Here is a 21,565-nt window from a genome sequence, read left to right on the forward strand (position 1 = left end):
ATAGAGGCAGTCCTGTTTTCCTGTCCCTGCAGCCACACTGCAGTTTAAGCTTTTTATCGGAGCATTATTTCAGTGTGCACAGAGGAAATGGTCTTAATCGTACTAGGCACTTTTAGTATGTGGAAAAACTGTCAGAATGAAAGTGATTCTTGCTGGATTTTGTTTGTTTGTATTTTCTTGTTTGTTCTTAGGAAAATACCTTAAGTGGCCGACTGGGACTCAGCCTTATAACTGGGCTATGCTTTGGGGAAGCTTGAAATGTCTTTCCAGCATAAAATGTCCTCAGGCTTCTGTGGTCAGAGATTCCTTGGCTGATGGGAGGTTGAGAGGACCCTAGGGTCAGTGTGTCCATCAAACAGAATTCCTTTCCCTTCACTCCAGTTTCCAACAGTAATATCCAGCAGATGGATATCTGCCGAACTTGACCCTCACTCTTGCCTCCTTTGAGTGGACCCCTGGGCTTTTCTCTTCCCCAAAGTGAAATAATCACCTTACTGGTCCAGTGTATGGAGATCCAAATAGGAACATGAAATAAAGTCATTCCTTCCCCTTTGCAGAAATGACACTCTCTAAAATCACCCATCGTCACAAAAAAATCACTGAATTAGTAGTCAGGAGATCTAGATTCTAGTCCTACTCTTGCCTCCATTTAGATGTGGGCCACTGGTCTGGTCACACCATCTCTTTGGCCTCCACCTTCTTCTCTGTCAAGTCAGGGAGTTGGATTCAAGGCTCTCCATGGTATATTTCAACTCTGACGTTCTGGGTGCAGGTACTGACAAGTTTCATTAAAAACATCTTCACCTCAGACTTGGAATTTCTTCCTTCCTGTCTCCCAGCCTGCATCTAAGCCAGACCCCCTGTTTTGGGTTTATCCGTCTGAATTCCTGTTTCTGTTCCTCTTGGGGTGGAGCCTTCTCCCTTCCTTTTCACTGCCTTGGCTTCCTCTGTGTTAATAATTATCTTAACTTCCATGGATCTGCTTTTTTCTTTTCATTTTCCTAAGTTACCACTGAAACCTAACAATCAAATCTTGCATATTAAAAGTGTAACTCTACTGGGCAGCACCCATTTGGTTACAGACACTGTGCCTGGAGGCAGGACAGGGTCCCTTTCCATTCCACCCTGCTATTCACAAGGTCATCTCTGGGCCACAGCCTCTTATCGGAGACCCGGAGGGCGTTTCCAGTATTTTAAGTGACCCTTTATTTGGCTAAGTGTGCCACAAGCTCTAGGTATGCTCTATATGTGAATCTAGACTGTTCACATGAGCGAGCCGAGGAGGGAAGCGGACTTGGGGAGAGCTTGAATACAAGGAGAATCTTTCATTATTCATCTCTGCTAGTAATTAGAGGGCACTATTGAATAGATATAATTGGATCATGTCACAAAAATTAAGATAAAAGACCATAAGCACCCCATTCTGCCTCAGTGTTCCTCCCCTCTCCTCCGCCTTCACTGGAGTTTTGTTCAGCTGGTGGTAGGACTCAGCACACTAGAGGTCTTCCAGTTGTCATACATCTGTAAGCTGCATTGTGTGTGTGTGTGTGTGTGTGTGTGTGTGTAAATAAAAAGCTTCCTGCATATGGGTTTACCTAAACTTTTATCAAACATGGTGGTGTGCAAGGATGTTAGAATAAATGGAGCAACATGCAAGACAAAGCATTCATGAGGGCTGGCAACTGTTCTCTCTTCCTGTGCCAGCAGATGTGAGATTAGTAGTTAGCTACCCAGAGAAATCAATACTAGGTACAACTGCATGATTGACTTGTAGGCAAAGCCACTTCACAAATGTGAAGATAATATAAGAAATTCAAATACTTTGTGGTTTATCTTTTGCCCTGACCATACCTTTTATCAATGATTATAAACCTTTAAAAAGGCATTTTGTACTGAGATTCTATTTGACTTTTTAGGGCAGATGTAAATTTCTAAATCCATCCATAGGGTTTGAAAACTATTTCATAAAGTGACTAGCAAACTATATAGGTGTGAAAAGACATCTATCTGAAAAACACATTTCTTTACATATAGGGCTATAATTTGATTTTTTTAAAGTAACTGGACAACACTCAAATATTTAAAAAACAGATCTTAGAGCAAAATAAAAAAAAAACAGGCAAACAAACACGTAACTATCATTAGCATAAGAACATAAGCATCATCACAAAGGGAAAGTTACAAAGCCTTTTGTCCAGGAATTCACTTACTGAAAGCTCCAGCAATATGGGTGTTGTTCTTATGTGAATCCCTGATTCCCCTGAGATCTCATCTAGAGTTTAGGTTTAGAAATATCATTTCTTAGTCTATCAAAGAATCAGTAAATTTGTTCCACATTGAAGTTATCAGTAGAGCACAATAGAATGAAAATGAACTTAAAATGGAATGTTATAGAATGTTCCAGTTGCTGAAGACCAGGGACCTGCAGACTTAGTGGTTTTTCACAGGAGTGAGAGGTTGCCAGGGAGAGTGCCTCAATAAAAATACGGATGTCACTGACATTAGCGCTTCTGCTTAGTGAGTCAACCCATATATCCTGGCTGTCTTAGGTAGAGAAATGCAGCTTCTAGATGTGCTCACTTTCCTCCTGCTCAGTAATTTTGGCAGAAAGTAGAGTTGAGCTCGGCACGGTAATGGCTTTATGGTACATAAACACCAGGTGCCAAATTCTATCTTCTGTGACTCCCACATATAAAGCTGTTCTTATTCTAAGCCCGATTGTTTCACCAGGAGGAATGTAGACAGATAGGAAGCTGTGGCCTTAAAGTGAGACCTGGTTTTCAGGGCGTGTAACTGGGTTCAGAGGAGCCACGCTTGCCCGAGCTCATCTTTGTGGGGTGGAGCCAGGTTACTTGGGCACATCATGGGATGGGTGCGTCTTAGCTCTGCCGTCTATTGTTTTTTTCAGCCCAATCATGATTTTTTAGGTGTGTGGGTCAATGCAAAGCCAGTTTATTTTTCTGTGTGTTAGGTCGATGGATGATTTTTTACCCTTCTGACTTAATTTTTCTTGTATAAATTTTGTCTAATGAACATGTGTATTATGGATATATTGGTGATAAAATAAAAATAACCTAAGTTTGATGAACACATAATTGTATTGGGTATTTTCTGATCATCCATCCAAGCCCATCCTGTCCCTTTTTGACTCTGTTCTTGCCCTGAAAGCCTGGCCCGTACACACAATCTTAATGAGCACCTTTAACTGGTGTTTTCCTGTTCGGTTTGGGCATATGGCTATGGAGGCATCACTGCAGGTTCCAGGAAGGAAGCAGGGAGACACTGGGCATCTATTCTCCTAGCTCCTTCAGTTGGCTGCTTTCTTTGACCAGGAGCCACAGCTCTGGCCACATGCCCTCTCCCCACATGGTTCTCTCTTCTTCCCTGGTCTTACTGACTTCTCCCCAGCTTCCTCTCTCCTGAGTCCTGGTAACTTCTTCCATCTCTTACTCTTGTGGGCCTAGGGATACTAACAGCTCCCTGCTGAAACTGACCCCAGGGCTTTCCTACAATCTGTTCCCACCTTTGCAAAAAGTCTCTTTATTAAATGCTCCTCACATTACCCAGTTTGAAGGTACTAGCTGTTTCCTACTGGGATCCCAGATGTTAAAGTAGTCAAACTCTCTAATTGAAATTGTGCTTTTATATGCAGTCTTCTCAGACTAAAGCATCACCTTCTTTCTGTTTGACTGCAATTTTAACAATACTGAGAAACAGTGGAATCTCACGGTACAATGAAGTGAAATGAAATTTTAAAAATTAAGGAATATGATAGCTTCAGAAGGCAGGGGATTGTATAGGAAAATGAATTCATGACTTTTAAAGAAGTATTTTAAAGACATGAGATCCCAGAGAAAGAAATCATAAAAGAGATCCTTGATGGTTAAGAAAAAAATAGAACCATTAGGTTTTCTGTGTGTGTGTTTTTTTTAATTCTTATTTGAAGAATAAGGATCAGAAATGGTCTGGTGCTTTTGGATCAGAATAAGTGAGGGAGGATGTCATGAATGGGAAAGGATAGATTAAATAAGGGTGAAATTGGTTTCAAGGAGGCAGAGCTGTAATTTCTGATCAAGTGGCCAGGCCTCATATGTGAGCCTCATTGGAAGGTAACATTTAAGGAAACACTTGGAAGAGATGAGGGAAGGAACTGGGGATATGTGGGAAGAAGCCTTCCAGTTTAGGGGAACAGCTGGTGCCAAGGCTCCTGTGTGCTCACAGAATATCAAGGAGGTCCTTGTGAGTCTGCAACAACAGAGTGATGGCGTAGAGTAGCAGGAAATGAAATCACAGTGGTAATAGGTTATAGCATGCAGGTTTCTGGAGCACCTTCCGGGAACTGTAAAAATGAAAACTACCTCAGTGACTCCTATTGCACCAGGGACCCCTAAGTATCCAGAGAACCCAAGTTGTGCTAGGAGAAATTGATGAAGTTTGCTTTCAATATTCAGACAGGATTTCCGGAAGTTTCTTTGGGCACTGTCATGCCCAGTTGTGGCCAGTGTATTATCCCCTGTGCTACATAACAAATGCTGTTTTGTTTGCTGTGATCAAGAGAAAAATGTTATCTCTTTAAATTCAGATGTCATAAAATAAGACAGACTAAGCCTCTCACTGAGTTTCTCTGTTGCATTGCTTAGTTTGGTTTTTGCTTTAAGAAAAAAGAAATACTGTTAATGACGACTAAGTTTGGTTGGAAGCAATGGTTGTTCAAAGGTGCTTATTCCCCAGTAAAACAACCACTTCCCAGGTTAGAAATAGGCTGCTGAATTAACACTGATCATTAGAACAGCACAGCAGTAACTTACATTTGCAAGTACTAGACAATTTACAATGCAAGGCCATTCATGAAGAGCTACCTGACAGGTTCCACCAGAAGTGAAATGAAGCAGCAAGCATCTCTTTTCTCTATTGTTTTGGAAGAGGAAGTCTAACTTGTAGCACATTTTCCTTTCCACTGAAGATAGCATTTCTGTTTTATGTTGAGAGTATAATTTGCCAACTATTCCAGAATGCAGGTGCCCAACCAATGCTCCAGGCAAGGGAGTTTTCAAGCAATTTCAACTTAGCCAGCCCTACCCTCCAGCTCTTTTGGCCAGGAGAGAACAGGAGCTGAGAAAGGGGGGCTTGGGCAAGGGAAAGGCAAAGGCAAGTCTCTTCTCAGATCTGTAATATATCATTAGCAGCTTTCCAGAGAGTGCTACATTTATATTTCTGGTCATTAAGTAGGTATGCATTGGAGTCTCTTTGAAATGCTGAAGAAATAGACCCTTCAGCATCCTTGTGGTACTTTTATACGTGTCCTTATTTTTAGTAACTTGGCAAATTTCTGGTAAGGAAGGGAGAGACATTTGTTTAGTAATTCTAGAATAGGCCATTTGCCTCTTGCACCGCCAGACTAGATTCGCAGTGTGCAAATGCTCAGCATTTCTCTGCATGTGCTGTGCCCCTTTCGTGATTTTAAATACCCTTTCGTCTCCCACACTACACAGGTGTGAGAGCTTGGCAAGGTCATTGTTGCCATCTGTTTATCTGCCCCATGCCTGCCTCAGGACTCCATTCCTCACTTGTTTCTAGTCACTTTGCTTTGGTTTTTCCTGTCGGTTTCCCAGTCACTTGGAAGGGCCCTCACTTCCATCAGTGGCTCTGGTTGACCAGACACATGCAAATTGAGGAGACTGTTAAGCTGCTTGCTGGCCTCTGGCCTCTGCATGTTGATATGGCTTAGGATAACTCAAATCAGCATATGGGTTTTTTGTTTGTTTGTTTGTTTTTTTGAGACGGAGTCTGGCTGTCACCCAGGCTGGAGTGCAGTGGCATGATCTCAGCTCACTGCAACCTCTGCCTCCCAGGTTTAAGCGATTCTCCTGCGTCAGCCTCCTGAGTAGCTGGGATTACAGGCATGTGCCACCACACCCAGCTAATTTTTTGTGTTTTAGTAGAGACGGGATTTCACCATGTTGCCCAGGCTGGTTGCAAACTCCTGAGCTCAGACAGTCCGCCCGCCTCAGCCTCCCAGAAAGCTGGGATTACAGGCGTGAGCCACCGCGCCCAGCCAATGTTATCTTTTTATATTAGGATCACAGGCTTAAGATGACCACGTGCCTGACTTAGACAAGAGGAAATTGTCTATCAGTTGCTGTTTAGTCACATTTCAACGCCTCAAAAATCACAGTTCATTTATCTATCCAACCAATGGTAATTTATATAGTTCTGTGCCAGGCACTGAGCTAGGTGCTAGCGATAGAAGAGAAAACAAGAGGCCATGTTCCTTTCTTCCTGGAATTGATTGTACAGTGAACTGGAAATAGTAGTAATAACAATCACACATTGTGAAACATGCTATAGGTGAAAGGACTGGGGTGCTGAGTAGAAGATAACAGGTGGAATACCTTTAGTTAGGGAGGTGACGTTTAAGATGAACCTGAAAAGGGGAGAGGAAGGGAATCATTCTAAGAATAAGAGGATGTCAGAGTAGAGAAGAGCAGGGCTGTAAGATAATATGTATGTTACTAAAGCTCTTTTCAAACCATTGCTTTATCTTTACTTTGTAGGTCAAAGGAAGCAAAGGTACATGATCCTCATTTTATACTTGAGAAAATGTCATTGATTGATCAATCAACAGATTTATTGCTTAGAGGACAGGATTTAGCTAGGCAGAGAGAAGGAGAGGAAATTCTAAGCCTGGGGCATGTACAGGCAAAGGTATGAAGGTGGAAATTTGAAGTCACTAGTTGCGTAATGAATAGACCAGTGTGGCTGGAGTTGAGGGTTTGCACAGGGGATAGTGGTAGGAGATGAGGCTGGAAATATAGGGTCTTGAAGGCAAGGCTAAGTGTGGGCTTTTACTGATGGTAATGGGGAGCTATAGCAGGTTTCAGAGCTGGAGAGTAGCATTAGGAAAGTGCTGAATTACATCAATTAATTGGAGAACATGGTCTGGAGTGTTCTGGGGGGGACTAAAAGGATTGGAAGCCAGGAACCAGGCTCCTATATCAGTAGGAAGCAATTGTATGATCAGGACAGGAGGTGACAGACCTCTAAAGCTAGTGGGATGGTCAAGAAAAGGCAAGGCAGATGTGGGAACCATGAAGACAAAATCGACAGACTGGAGAAGTTCAGCAGGATCATGTGTTTAGTGGTGGAGTTTGGATGAAAACACAGACCTGCTGACCAGCCCTTTGCCCTTCAGAACATGGTATAATTGGCTCTCGGTGACACATCTTTCTCTGCTTCCACCGTGTGCATGCGTGTGTGTGTGTGTGTGTGTGTGTGTGTGTGAAGGTATTTTTCAGATTCATGTGTTTTTTCATCCCTTCTCTTCCCTACTTTTCATATTCCTTCTAAGCTGGAGGCTAACTGTAGTAAGGAGAGTGCTGACTTTTTATTTTCTCTTGTTCCACAGCACTCATTGTACTGTTCTATATATTCACTCAGCAAACATCTATGTGATGGGCATTGTATTAGGCCCTGAGGACAATGGTAGGAAATCAGACCCTGTCCCCATCATCAAAGTGTTCATAGCTAGAAGGAAGACTGACTTTAAACATAGTATATATACCAGTGTGTTCTAAAGGCTTTGAAAGAAGTGTGTGTGGGATAAGGTGGAGGACCAAGGAGTAGTTAGCTGATACTATCTGGTGTTAGCATTGATAGTAATGATGATGAGAATAGTGATAATTAGAATAATGGCTGCTAACAGTTATTGGACAGTTAATTATCCAACACTGCATTAAATGCTATGCTTGTATTACCTGATTTAATCTTTACAAAAACCTTATCAGATAGGGTTGTCTCTATTTAACAATTGAGAAAACTGAAGTACAGAGAAGCTATAAGCTTGCTGAAGATCACACATCATTCATTTATTTGCAGAATAATTGAATCCATTGCTATCTACCAAGCACACAGCATGGAGGCAGGCACTGGTTATTTTCAGGTGAACACATCATGTTTTCTGCTCCAAGAACAGTGAACAGTTATGTCATTTTTATTTTTCGAGATGGAGTCTCACTGTGTTGCCCAGGCTGGAGTGCAGTGGTGCAATCTCAGCTCATTGCAACTTCTGCCTCCCTGGTTCAAGCATTTATCCCTGCCTCAGCCTCCCAAGTAGCTGGGATTACAGGCATCCACCACCATGCCCAGCTAATTTTTGTATTTTTTAGTAGTGATGGGTTTTCGCCATGTTGGCCAGGCTGGTCTTGAAGTCCTAACTTCAGGTGATCCGCCTGCCTTGGCCTCCCAAAGTGCTGGGATTACAGGTGTGAGCCACCAGCCCTGCCAATTACATCATTTTTAATGGCACGAGACTAGTTTCTAATGTCCAGGATTTTGGTGGATACGTCAATCACAGAAATTTGCTCAATCTTGATTCCAGTAACCCGAATAAAGTAGAGCTATTTCTCTCCTTTTAACCCATATGATTATATTTAGCAAAGACAACTAAGACAGTAATGTGGGAGATGAGAACAGAAACATGGACAATTCAAGGCATTAAGAAACTGACCAGGAAGGGGCAGAATCTTTCTTTGAGAGACACTTGGAAACTGTTTCTCACAGTCAAGGGTGGCACCTGAGAAGGTATTTATTGTCTTGAGTATTCGACTACAGGATTAAATGAATAGCCATAAAATGCTCACAGGGATGGTTCAGGGCTCCATTGTCTCAAACCCAGTATTAGAAAGAATGACAGAGTTCTGGGGATTGGAGGGGAGCCTCAGCAAGCTGGGCAGATCTTGCTGCTCAGGAGCTGACAGCCTCAAGTCTACAACCTCACTTATGGGGGCCGTCTGCTTCTGGCAATGGGTGAGGGGGCTAAGGCCACTGATGATTCTATCAGTGCGCAAGCTGCCTCTCTACCTACTGTGATGTCTTCCCTCAAGTCATAGGGGAGCTGCCTATGCATGCAGCATGACTTTTAGATAAGGGACACTAATCAGACATTTTGAAATGAATTTATGGTGTATATCCAAATTTTTCCAGCTGTGAAAGTGGTGATGATGACATTGATCCAAATTAGTGGTATGCCAGATATACTGTTGTATATTTCTCAGACCACATACCAATATTAATTAATCACTTGTTTATAGTGCCTATTGTAAGAATAGCAGGCAAACCTTATTTTTTACCAAGTCACTTTCTACAAAAAATATTTGTACCACAAGACTTTAGAAGCAGCAGGGCTTAGTGGTGATGAGCCTGGTTAAGAGGTCTGAAGCCAAACTGCTTAGAGCTGAGCTTTTCCGCTTATTGACTGTGTGATTTTGAACAAGTCACTTAACCTCTCTTTGCCTCAATGTCAACTGTATAGTAACCATATATCTACCTTCTAGACTGATGATAAGAGTTAAATGAGTTTTCTGACGTACAGCAATGCTGTATCAGTGTTAGCTATTATTAATATTACTAATATTAATATCAGTCATGGGGAGCAGCCACCAGACTGGACATTTTGTCTGTGAGCCTCATGTTCTGGACTTTACTGAAAGGAAAGAAGTACATTTTTGTTTTCAGACGCTGTGCTGGGACATCCGTCATCTCACATGATTCTGACGCTAATCCTGTCCTTTCGATGATTATCTCCATTTTAAAGATGAGAAAGGTATGGCTCAGAGAACTTAAATTACGTGCCCCAGACATGATGGAGCTGATGCAAACTTGATCCTAGGTCTGGCCCATTCTAGTGCTTATGTTTTTCTTTTATACTATGGTACCTCTTGGAATTTGTCAGAGTTAAGTAGCAAACTGAAAAAGCAAAATGAATGAATGAATTAACTGCGAGACAGGGTCTCACTCTGTCACCCAGGCTGGAGTGCAGTGGTGCAATCATGGCTCACTGCAGCCCCAACCTCCTGGGCTCAAGTGATCCTCCTGCCTCAGTCTCTCAAGTAGCTGGGACCACAGGTGTGTGCCACCATGCCTAGCTAATTTTCTTAGTGAAAAAGCAGAATTTAAATATGTATATCAAGGCTAGAGTTTTCATAGCCCCCCTGTGCTCTCCTCTCCCTTCTGAAGAGGTGACCTGAGATGGTTTCTTACGTTGTGTGTGTTTCTTACCTTGCCCTGTGTTACAGTGCTGCGGAGAATGCTAGGAGGGAGAGGTGGCCTGCATGGTCCCTGGTGCCCTCCTCTACTCCATGTCTCCTCTGATACCTCACTACCCCCTTGGTCGTGGGGCAGCCTGTCCTCTTAGCAAGATCCAAAAAATACCTGTCCTGATAGATAGCTCCTGAGAGCACCAAATGGAGGAATCAGGACTCTTTAACATCTTTTCTATACCTCCAGAAAGCCTAGTAGTTTCCAGAGGGTTAGAACCTTTGTTATTCTGTGAATGTCTTGCATATCTTTTGGATGCAGTTCAGGGATGTTTACATCTGGGAACTTCTGAAAGTCTTCATAACTGCCCAGGCATCATTAAGATGCAGACAACTCTAAGATTGCACAACTCGTAAATGCGAGTTAAGATGACCCTGGCTCTTTATGGAAAATCCCATAAAGTCTCCACACAGTGGCAGTTGGATGGAATATAGATTTGCAGATAACATTTTGAGACCTTACAGGAATCAACATCATTTTGCCTATATGCTCCAACCTTCACTTTCAACTGTGGTCCATTCCCTTCATCCTTCATTACCACACCCTGAAATTATAGTTATTTTTAAAAACACGGATGTATGTTTATGGGCATCAGATTGTTTTTTTGCATTTTGTATTCCAAGCCCATGCGTGCAGAAAGACAATTACCACTCTACCTCAAGCTCAGGAGTATGCAATCAAGACTCATTATTCCCCTGCTTCTCATTTCATTCACACCCTTTATGTCTCAGAACAATAATGAATGGAGAGCAAAGCATCCCTAGATACTTGAGGAAAGGAAGAAGTCAAAGGACATGCTGAGAAATGTGAATCAAAGAGGGAGAAATTTCGGTGAAGATCATTTGTTTAAAGTGGAGCTTTCATCTTTGGTGGTTGGGAGATTGTACTTTTTGTTAGATCTGTTTCTTGAATCATGATCCCTTGGGGTTTGGCAGAAAGCTATAATTTTTGGGAGGCTCACTTCTACAAAAGCTTATGGTTATGAAGAAAAATCAACGTTTGTAGGTCCATGAATCAGAGTCTAAAAAGTCTGTTTGGATATTTAGTGTCTCATAAAATATAACATGGGAAGAGACTTGTGGAGTGTCACAGCTGGAAAAGATCATGAAGATCATGTGGTCCAGCCCCCTCCTTTAATGATGAGGCTACTGAGCCCAGCGAGGTTGAATGATTCATCCAAGTTACATGGCTACAAGGAAGGGTAGACAAACTGGACTAGAATAGACCTCTTAACTCCCAAGCCTGTATATTTTCAACACTATTACACGTTACTAATCATTTGGAAACATCTGAGCCAAAGCAGGAACCATGTATCATAAATGAGAGAATCTTAGCAATAGAAGAGACCTTGGAGGTCATCTGGTGCCATCTCCCTTCTGAGGCAGGAATCCTTTTGGTGACATAGCTGACAAATGGCCACTCATCCTGGCTTAACTCTAGTGCCAGGAAGCTCAGTATGTTACAGGCAGCTTGTTGTGTCTTTGGAAATCTCTACATATTGGTAAATTTGTTCAGACAGAAGGTCATATCTGTACCTTGAAAGTATCACCCCATTAGGAGTGAGGGTGGCCAGAGGTGAGTGGCATGGTATTGGTGATGGTGAGAAGTTTTACTCTTTTTCTCATCTTAAAATAAGGATAGTAATGCCTACCTCTAAGGATCATTGGGAAGACTAGAGATGTGGTTTATAAAGCATCTACCATCGTGCCTGCTTCAACATAGGTACTCAAATTGTAATTATCATTGACTTTTATCATCATGATTACGTTTTTGAAATTATGCCCTCTGGCTGGGTGCCGTGGTTCATGCCTGTAATCCCAGCACTTTGGGAGGTGGGTGGATCAAAAGGTCAGGAGTTCAAGACCAGCTTGGCCAACATACTGAAACCCCGTCTCTACTAAAAATACAAAAATTAGCCAGGTGTGGTGGCACGTGCCTGTAGTCCCGGCTACTCAGGGGGCTGAGGCAGGAGAATCGCTTAAACCCAGGAGACAGAGATTGCAGTGAACCGAGACTGCGTCATTGTACTCCAGCCTGGGTGACAGAGCGAGACTCTGTCTGAAAATAAAAAACAAAAGAAATTATGCCATCTGGAGCAACACAGACTATGTCTAATCTTGCAAATATTTTAAAGCAGTTAGCATGACCCTTTAAATCTCCTCTTCAGACTAAATATTCTCTGATTCTTCTGCTCTTCCTGTGATATATTTTGGATGCCTTCATTCACACTTATTTGTCAATTTTCCCCCTAAAATGTGGTGGCCAAATGTGGCCAATCCAATGCACTCTACAATGGAATAATTACGTCTCTAGATCTGGATGTTTCACTTCTCCTAAAGCAACCTAGATTTATGTTAGCATTTTTGGAGGCCAGATCATACAGTTGGCTCAAGTAAAACCTGATTCTCCTATCCAGAACATTAGCTATGCCTCCCAACTTTGTGTCAACTGCAGATTTGACAAGCATGATTTTTACGTCTTCATCCAAACTGTTGATAAAAAATGTTGAACAAGAAAAGGCCGAAAGCAGCTTTGAGGAACGCCTCTGGTCTTTCCCTGCATATTGACATCCATCCATCCACTAGTTTGGTGACAGTGTTTCACCAGCTTCACATCTACCCATCTGTACTATCAGAAATAACTCAGCAAGATACAGTCACTCTTTGTGTTTTTGAAATTGGAGATTTAATTTATCCAGAGGTAAAACGCTATTTCTTTATCAATGAAGACAGGTTTTGAACCCATAATTGGGACAATGTGAACTCAGGAAGTAATTTCATGTTTGAGTTACTATGTAATGCTTAAAGAAAAAAAAATCTCCTTCTCTTAATGTGAAGTGATAATGCTTTTGCTGGGTTGTTTATTTTTCCAAAATGTTTTGAAATTACTCTCTGGGTTTTGGAGAAGACTGGAGAATTTGCAGATTTTGTGTGTTGGGTAGAGAAGAGATTACAGGAGAGTTAGAATATGTCTTTCAGGAGCTTTTTCCATTTCTGGTAGAGATCACAGAGATGAAGAGATGCCTTTAAAGTGTCGATGAAGGAGAGTGTTGGATATATTCCTAGATAGTGATTAGTATTCTTTTTGGTGATTCTCAGAGAAGATTCTTAAACTTTTGGGGGAGAGGGGATTACTTCTTTCTCTTATTTAACATGCTTTACTCTGAAGAAATTAAACCTATTCTTTGTGCTGCAGCATAAGTCAGTTTTCTTTGTCTCTTTCCATGGTGGATGTAAACAATGGTGGTTGTCATCATTTGAGCCAAAGTGCTCAAAGATTGGAAGCTCAACTCTCAGCATCTTCCTTCATTGGCCCCTGTAATATTTTGAAACAGGTTTTACTTTTTACTATACATTCAAGTCTTGTGGCTTTCTTCTTAATCCTGATCCTCTCTTTTTCCTCAGCCCATAACTGAACCATAATTTAACAATACCTTAATATCTAAAACTGCATTATTGCATACTTGCAGATTGCAAGATGAACAGACAGGAAATTAGCACTCTCGAAAATTGACCAGGGAACAAAAAGGTAATGTTTCATCATATGGAATATTCTAGGAATGTTATAGTTCACCCATTCACTCAATAGTTATTGAGCACTCTGATATATCAGGCACTAAGCTAGGCAATGGAGACATAATGGGGAGTAAAATCAGATTTAGTTTCTTCTCTCACTGGGCTTACCATCTAGGGGAGAAACAGGTATTAATCAAATAATCAAGAAGAATTGTAAACCACTGTACTGTAAAGGAAAAGGAGATGGTGCCCATCACTTCGGTGAGTGTGGGCAGGAAAGGTTTGCCTGCATGATGATTGATTCTGAGGTCTGAAGGTGGAGGCAGGGCAAGGGCATTGGCATTAGAAAGCAGCATACAAGGCCCGATGCTGGAATGCAGCATGGTTAGTACGAGGGTAGGAAATATCTAGAATGTGGAATGAATCACATAGAGCAAGAGTGGAGGTGGTGTGAGTTGAGCTGGGAGGTAGGAAGGGTCCCACACGGACTTTAGAGGCCATACAAGGAGTGCTGCCAGTGTCTTCCAAACCGATGGCTTAGGGTGTATGTTCTGGGGAGTGGGTGGGAGGGGAACCTCACAAACGCTGTGTGTAATGTGATCACTTTTGCATTTTGAGATCACAGTGGCTGTAGTATGGGAAAAAGGAGGAAAAGAAGCCAGAGTGCATGAAGGAGAACATTGTCTAGACAAGGATAGAAGATGATGGCAGTTGGTTATAGGTTGGTGGAAGGATGGATGGAAAGATTGGAAGAGATGAGGGACACTTAGTTAAATTTGTAGGACTTGGAAACTGCCTAAGAGGGTGATGGAAAAGAGGCATCCAGGATAATTCAAGGAGAGTCATATGTCTTATATTTTTCTTTGTGAATTTAAAGATTGTGATCTTAAAAATTAAATTGTACAGCATCAATAATTCTAAAAGGAGAGTCAAAAATGGTTCTGTGCCTTGGATCTATTATTGATAGAGTAGGTGACTATGAACAAGATGAAAAATGTTAAGTGTCTTTGAACTTAAACAATGGACTAAATGGTACCTATAGTTTCTGACCTCCTCAAGACCCAGGGAAATAAGTTGGTCAAGGTTCACTTTCAAAAGAAATAACACAATTTTCTTTATTTTTCATTATCATTTTTAGTCCAATTCTCTAAATCTCTAGATCCTATAAAAAGAACGAAAGTGTGTTCCTGCACTGCCACCAATGCACATTGCCATTTCCTTTCATCCTACTTTACCCAATCACAGTGTTTTCCCACATCAGAAAAATTTTCCAGTGTATAAGAGAAGCCTTTGGACTGTGAGTATATATAAGCCTGTTCCTGCCTTTGGGGTCCCACAGCGACACAGTAGGCTCACAGTCTAAGCCAGGTGCCCAGTTTCCATCTGGACTCCTGACAAACTGTGTGGTCAGGATTTAGAAATCAGAAACCTGGAAAAGGTGCAATGTGATGGACACAGCCACCCCAAATACCGTATATGTTATCACCATCGTTTAACACGTAGTGCAGGAAATCCTTTTCTTTGCCGAAGAACTTCAAAGGACCACTTCTAGTTCTCTTGGGTAACATTTATTTTTTCTTTGCTAACACCAAAGCGCAGACAGATACATATTTTTTCTTTAGTAAATTGCTAGTGGCACTCCATTTTTTTCCCTCCCATCTTCAACCCCTTGTCCAATAGACCTCTTAAATTTCCCCACCCTTCTAGGCTGAAGAGCTGTATCTTGCCACTTATAAAGACTACTTATTGCCCTTACCTATTACTTTGTTTGGCCGAGCACTTTCTCTTTCTTTTCTTTTCTTTTCTTTTTTTTTCTTTTTTAGAGACAGAGTCTCACTCTGTCCCTCTGTCTGTAATGTGGAGTGTAGAGGTGTAATCCTGGCTTACTGCAGCCTCAAACTCCTGGGCTCAAGTGATCCTCCTGCCTCAGCCTCCCAAAGTGCTGGCATTACAGGCATAAGCACTACACCACTTTCTCTTTCTTTACTGGGTTCTAAATTTCTTTCTCACCTTTCGGTCCCAATGTGTTGATCAGCCTTCTCTGCTCAGTGTGAATTTTCTCTGGGTGTCTGAGTAACTTTCTTTTCTATGAAGACCTATCTCGCATATTTTACTTACTTTTGCATTTTAAACATATAAGCCTTCATTTGAAGGCATCAGAATTAAATACATGATATTAGGTCCTGTAAGTGACTCAGACATCTCATGTTCTTTCACTGGTTTATTCATGCTATTAATATACATCTGTTGAATGCCTACTATGGTCCAAGCACCACGGGATAGAGTTGTGAATACAAACATCCTATATTCCAGAGGAAAAGACATGGAACAAGTAACTAGACGCTTGATTATTGTTCTGTGTTTCCATTACTCCATGCATTGTGAGAGATGGATTTTATGAAAATACAGCAGAAAGTGGCAACTCTTGTTCTGATCGTTGGATCCCAGATGTCTTGTCATGTATTACAATCATGCATCCTCATTCCACAGGTTGTTGAGCTTGTGTCCTCAGTCCTGAGATTATGATTTGGAAAGGTAGTCGTTTTCTTAAAAAATGTGTATATATGGTTGGGCACTCTTATAGGACTAAAAATGAAAGGGAAAAAGCCAGTGTGCTTGTCATGCAAAGCAGGATGCAGAATGACTATTCACTAAATCACAGTATTATGCACTTACCACAAAAATCATTTTCAAATCTGATATTCATCCTTCAAGTCAGAGAAGGCAGGCACTAAATATCTCTGATGCAAACCTCACATCAGGATGGCAGCAGAGTGGTAAGGAAACTTTAAGGCATTTTCTCACATGCTTTACTCTAAGGGTGAGTAGTTATTTTTCATCTCCTCATAGCTGTATGTTATAACAAGATGAATGGGCCTATGGCTTGCTGGAAGCCATAACTCTCTATGTAGTTGACATGACTAGATTCCCAGTTTTGGCCTTTGAGAGCTTGAGAGTAGAATAAAAACATTGACTCCTCCTGACCTTTCCCCTGTGTCTTCTCTGGGCAGAATATCTCGATGCATAATGCAGTTGGTGGGGCCATGACGGGGCCCGGAACTCACCAGCTTAGCAGCGCTCGGCTGCCCAACCACGACACCAGCGTTGTGATTCAGCAAGCCATGCCGTCGCCCCAGTCCAGCTCTGTCATCACTCAGGCACCTTCCACCAACCGCCAGATCGGGTAAGGAGCCCTCCTCGGCTGCCCCTGGGTCCTGGCTGGAACTCAGGAAATGTCCTGGACTTTCTCCTGGTTTCTGGTGCTCAGATTGGTTGGTTTTTCTGGCTATCATGATATTGCCTAGAGCTCAGAGTGATGCTTTTGATGGGAGAAGGGAGGAGTCTCCGCTTGGTAGAAGCTGTTTTGATCTTGGACTTTGGGTGGTAGGGGTGGGGTGGGGAGCAAGTCATTCTGTGTCATCATTTCTTCAAACAAGATTTATGAACTTTAAGATGACTGTGGGAAAACCCATGGTTGTTATGGAGACCAGAGTATAGTGCGCAGAACAAACATGGTGGAGAGAAGTTCTACCAGCTCAGCCTTGTCTCCAACAGAGTGTGCCCTTCCCTTCCTGGGAGCTGCCACACTCATCACCTCATCTTCTGTGTACAGCAATCCCTCCCTGTCCGTGAGAGATAAATTCCAAGCTGCCCAATGGACACCTGAAAGTGCAGATAGTACCAAACCCTGTGTGTGATATGTGTTTTCCATCTGATAACTGAGATAGCTATTAAGTGACTACTGGGTGGGGCATGTCCACAATGTGGACACGGTGGACAGGAGGGATGATTCACATCCTGGGGGGCACAGCTTGGGACAGCATGAAGTTTCATCATGCTACTCAGAATGATGAGCAGTTTAAAACTTCTGAATTGTTTATTTCTGGAATTTTCCTTTTAATATTTTTGGACCACGATTAACTGAAACTGTAGAAAGAAAAACCACGGATAAGGGGGACCACCATATTTCCACAGTCGTCCTGCCCTCTGCGCATTCTTCCCTGCTTCTCATTCTTGTAACTGCCTCCTTATTAGCCCTCTCCTTCCTCTACGTTGGTCCATGCTGATTTCCGGAGTAGACAAAGCAAAGAAAGCAGGCCCCTCTCTCTCATTTATGCAAATGGACAATACTGAGGCATTGAGGAAAAATTGGTAGAAAGATCCTGTCATTGAACACCAGATACTCCATGTCATGTGATGGAAAGAGCTTTCCCTTCTGGGTATCCTGTGTTAGCTCTAGCCCCTCGCTATATGCCAAGTGTGGTCTGAGGATCCGCAGCGTGGGCATTTCCAGGGAGCTTCTCAGAAATGCAGAATCTCTGGCCCAGCTTCCTTATCCCCAGAATGAGGATGGTGTCTGCTCTTTCCAGCCTCACGAGAGTAAAGATGAAATAAAAGATTTAAGAGCACATGGGTTCTTAGGAAGAAAAGGTAATAACTTTAAGCCAAAGAGCTGTGATAAAGTTCTGTTGCTGCTGAGAACTGGCTGCTCTATTCTTCCAGAATTCTGTTTAAAATGAGAAGGGGCGCTTGCTGTGTTTGGTATGTGCGTCAACATTCTGTTTGAATTTTCAGTCAAATATTGGAAGTGATAATTAAAAACTTAGAAACTGCTCCACAATTTGTCAGTAGGTCTTTTCCCTCTTGTTTTTCGGTGTTAAAAGAATTCCAGACCTGCAGGGAACACTGGCTTATTCCTCCCTAGGATATTCCAGAAGGGGCACCTTGTCTCACATTTTCAACTTACCAGGAATGGCTGTGATACGTTAAGACCCACCTTAAGAAATGAGAGTAATGGGTAATGGGTAATGACCATTTTGTGAGTTTGCTGTGGGTGCGTTTGGTTTTCTATTCAAGAAACAGAACATTAACCTGGCCCCTCGAATGCTCGGCTTTGTTGAAAGGAGTCAATGCTAGGTTGGTAAGTGTCTCTGCTAAAGATTTCTTTTCTTCTCAAATGACCATGAGAGCAAATGTTGCTGCTATCTAAATCAAGAACCCATAGTGTGCTAAGAGGGTGGAGTAGATTCATTAAAGACAGCATCTAAATCTCCAGGGACTTCTCTCAAGTGGCTTGGCTTTCAGCAGACAATTCACAGTTATGCCAGCTAATTATAATTATTTTATTTTTCTTTCAAGGGGAAAAAACATAAAATGTGCTACAGTTTACTAGCAGTTTTACAGCATTCCTTCCCCCCTGGAGTTCTCCTGCCTCCCTCTCCCTGCCACCCCCAACCAACTACCCTTTTGGAGGCCCTTAGTATTCAGCCATTGTTAGCACAAAGCTGGTCTTTATGAAACAGTCTTTTGAGGGCTAGCACTAAAGTTTAAGATGAGTGCTGACTCTGTTGATAATTTACCCAGCTGGCCCAGGACTGTACATTTGGGTGACATTTGTAGGCTGTGTCACCATGGCTGGATGGAGGCGGGTGTTTCTGTGGTATGGACGCCTTTTGGACACACTCCATCTTCCCATTTATTCTCCAGCCTGGGGTGTTGTGTGTCGCTCCTGGTGTGTTCTAGGAGATAATTGTCACTTTTAGGACTCTGTCTCATTGCCAAGCCTGAGGGAGGCTATTTCTTTTATTCAGATTCCTCCCTGGTGTGTTTGCCATGTTGATTCAAACCCACACATCTCGTCATTTCCATTTTTCTCCATCCAAAACCTTGCCCGGATGATCCTGGAGACTCAGCAAGAAATAACCCAACCCATCTCACCAGTGGATTCAGTATGAAACTCTAGGTGGTAACATTTGGGGACGGTTGACTCTTTTATTTCTCTCAGGAAAGAGGAAATGAGTACTTATTTGAAAACACGAGTTCCCTCTGGAGACTGTGTCTTTAAATGAGCATTTGAAATTGCAGATAGCTTTTTTTCTTACTTTATTTTTTTTTGAGGCTGCACAGAACCATATTGTAGTAATATTCTGATTTTTATCACAACCTCAAATATTTAAGTGTCAAAATCTGGCCAAGCCACCTGCAAATGTTTGCCATGGCTACTGGCCAAGAAAAACAGCAAACAGCAATGAAAGTCTTCATTCAGGCTCAGTGCTTAAGCTGCATCCAGCCAGAAAGGCTGGGACCCACCTGTGCCCACGCATAGTGCTCTTGTGCTGCGGCCAGCGGGTGTGTTCACGGCTGTGACTTTGTGGGAGAGGGGGCCGCCTGGCTCCTGCTCCCCCCTCTTCCCTTCCCTTCTATCAGTGCTTGGCTGCTGCAGGCAACCCCATGTTCTCGCTCTTCTCTGTCTCCCTCTTTTCACAGTACAAAATTTAAGCTTGGAGGCTTGAATGTATTGAGAGAGCTATCAACATAAAGGACTTGAAAATGGGAGTAGTGCCAGTTATCAGGGAGGACTTTGGGGACAAAGGGTAGGCATCCTCATAAGCATTTGATTTTCATGCTTTTTGAACAGGCACTGAGCCAAACCAGACCAAAATGAGTGCAAATGCAAAAATCCAAAGAAGTAATGTTAAAAGGAAGTAGACAAACAACACGTGCAACTTCCATTCCATACCACAGCAATCCATACCATGCCCTGTGCTCAATTCTGTGAAAGTAGTGCCATTACCTCAATAGAAACCAGAGGTAAATATAAATATCTCAAATTGCTCTTGTGTGGTTGGGCAGACTAGAAAAACACACAGCTATGGAGAGTGTGGGAGGCATCCCCAAACTAGTGGCTACTTGTGCTTAGTCAAACTGGCAGACGCTCTGCTGGGAAGAGTGTCTTTGGCTGATTGATGGTAGCGTTTTCAGAGATAAGTTTCCCAGATGGAAAAAAAGAGTGAGCCATGGGCTGTGGGGAAGACAAGTGAGACAGAAAACAAGCATGTATTAAATAGAGATAAAATCGATTCAGCCTTGAACCAAATATGTGGCAGAATCCAAACAGTATCTCTCCTCCAGTCATTTTTATTAGCTATCATGTAACAGGCTCATTAATTCAGGATCAAGTCAGCAAAGCCTGGGAAAATGGCAGAAGGGTAGGTAGCACTACTGGAAGTTAACACACTCTCTCTGTCTCTTTGTTTCTTATCATCTAAGACATTTTTGTAGGAGTCAATAATCCATTGAGTAGATGGCTATAATCTTAATAGATCCCAGCTTTCTTAACTAAGTTGATTCTTCTTTATGGATAAGTGATAGTATGTAATTTACACTCAGTAATTCTTCAGGAGAGCAATGAAGATAATATGGAATTTGGAGTTCTACGAGAATGGATATCAGTACAGAGCTCTGACGGGTTATGGGAGACGCTTCCAAAATATTCTACATATTTTTTTCTTACCTTTTACTTCTTTGTAGGCCACTGGCCAAATATATCTAACATTAGAATATACAAATGTGGAGTATTCTGGTTAAGAGAATGAATTGGCCAGCTGTATCAGGAAACTCAGAAATATGTTCAACAGAATGCATATATGAAGACATTTATGTAAAAAACCCTCCCTGATTTTACACCAATTTTAATCCTGGAACATATATTTCCACATGATGTGTAACTTAGGCATTTGGTTATAAACTCTATTAGCATGGGGCTATAGCTAGACAACAGAGACATAAAACTTAGCCAGAAATTTATATAAAATATCATAGAAGAAAATCTTGTTTTATGTAAAGATGAAAAGGTGCCAAGACTTATAAATTGTACCTCCTCTTACCTTTTCTGTGCCTCTTTATCCCTTTTCTCTTTGCAATCCCAGATGCTATGTGTCATGCAGAATATTAGATGTAGTTCAATGGACATGGCCAAGGAAAACAAACAAACAAACAAAGAAAAATAATTATAAAAAGAAAAGCTGATTACATCTCAAAATTTGTTGGTGGCAGAAGCAATGCTACGAGTCATGTGGCTTTGCTGTGTGAGTTAACGTTCCTGCCTAGTGTTCCCTCAAGATGGGAATGTTAATACATTTGAGGGGTTTGTGTCATTCTTGCTGGGGGTGGGG

At 42.0% G+C, this 21,565-nt stretch overlaps 1 protein-coding gene across 6 annotated transcripts in view; it reads left to right on the forward strand.

The window, feature by feature from the left end:
• The window catches only part of CREB5 (cAMP responsive element binding protein 5), a 415,936-nt gene that overhangs the window by 144,500 nt on the left and 249,871 nt on the right, over positions 1 to 21,565 (forward strand). For all 6 annotated transcript variants that reach the window (XM_063708435.1, XM_055347246.1, XM_063708434.1 and 3 more), the window contains one exon: positions 16,622 to 16,794. In XM_063708435.1, the coding sequence (XP_063564505.1) occupies positions 16,622 to 16,794 (173 nt within the window). The remainder of the gene's footprint in view (positions 1 to 16,621; positions 16,795 to 21,565) is intronic.

This window comes from Gorilla gorilla, chromosome 6 (assembly GCF_029281585.2).
Source record: "Gorilla gorilla gorilla isolate KB3781 chromosome 6, NHGRI_mGorGor1-v2.1_pri, whole genome shotgun sequence".
Lineage (NCBI taxonomy): Eukaryota > Metazoa > Chordata > Mammalia > Primates > Hominidae > Gorilla > Gorilla gorilla.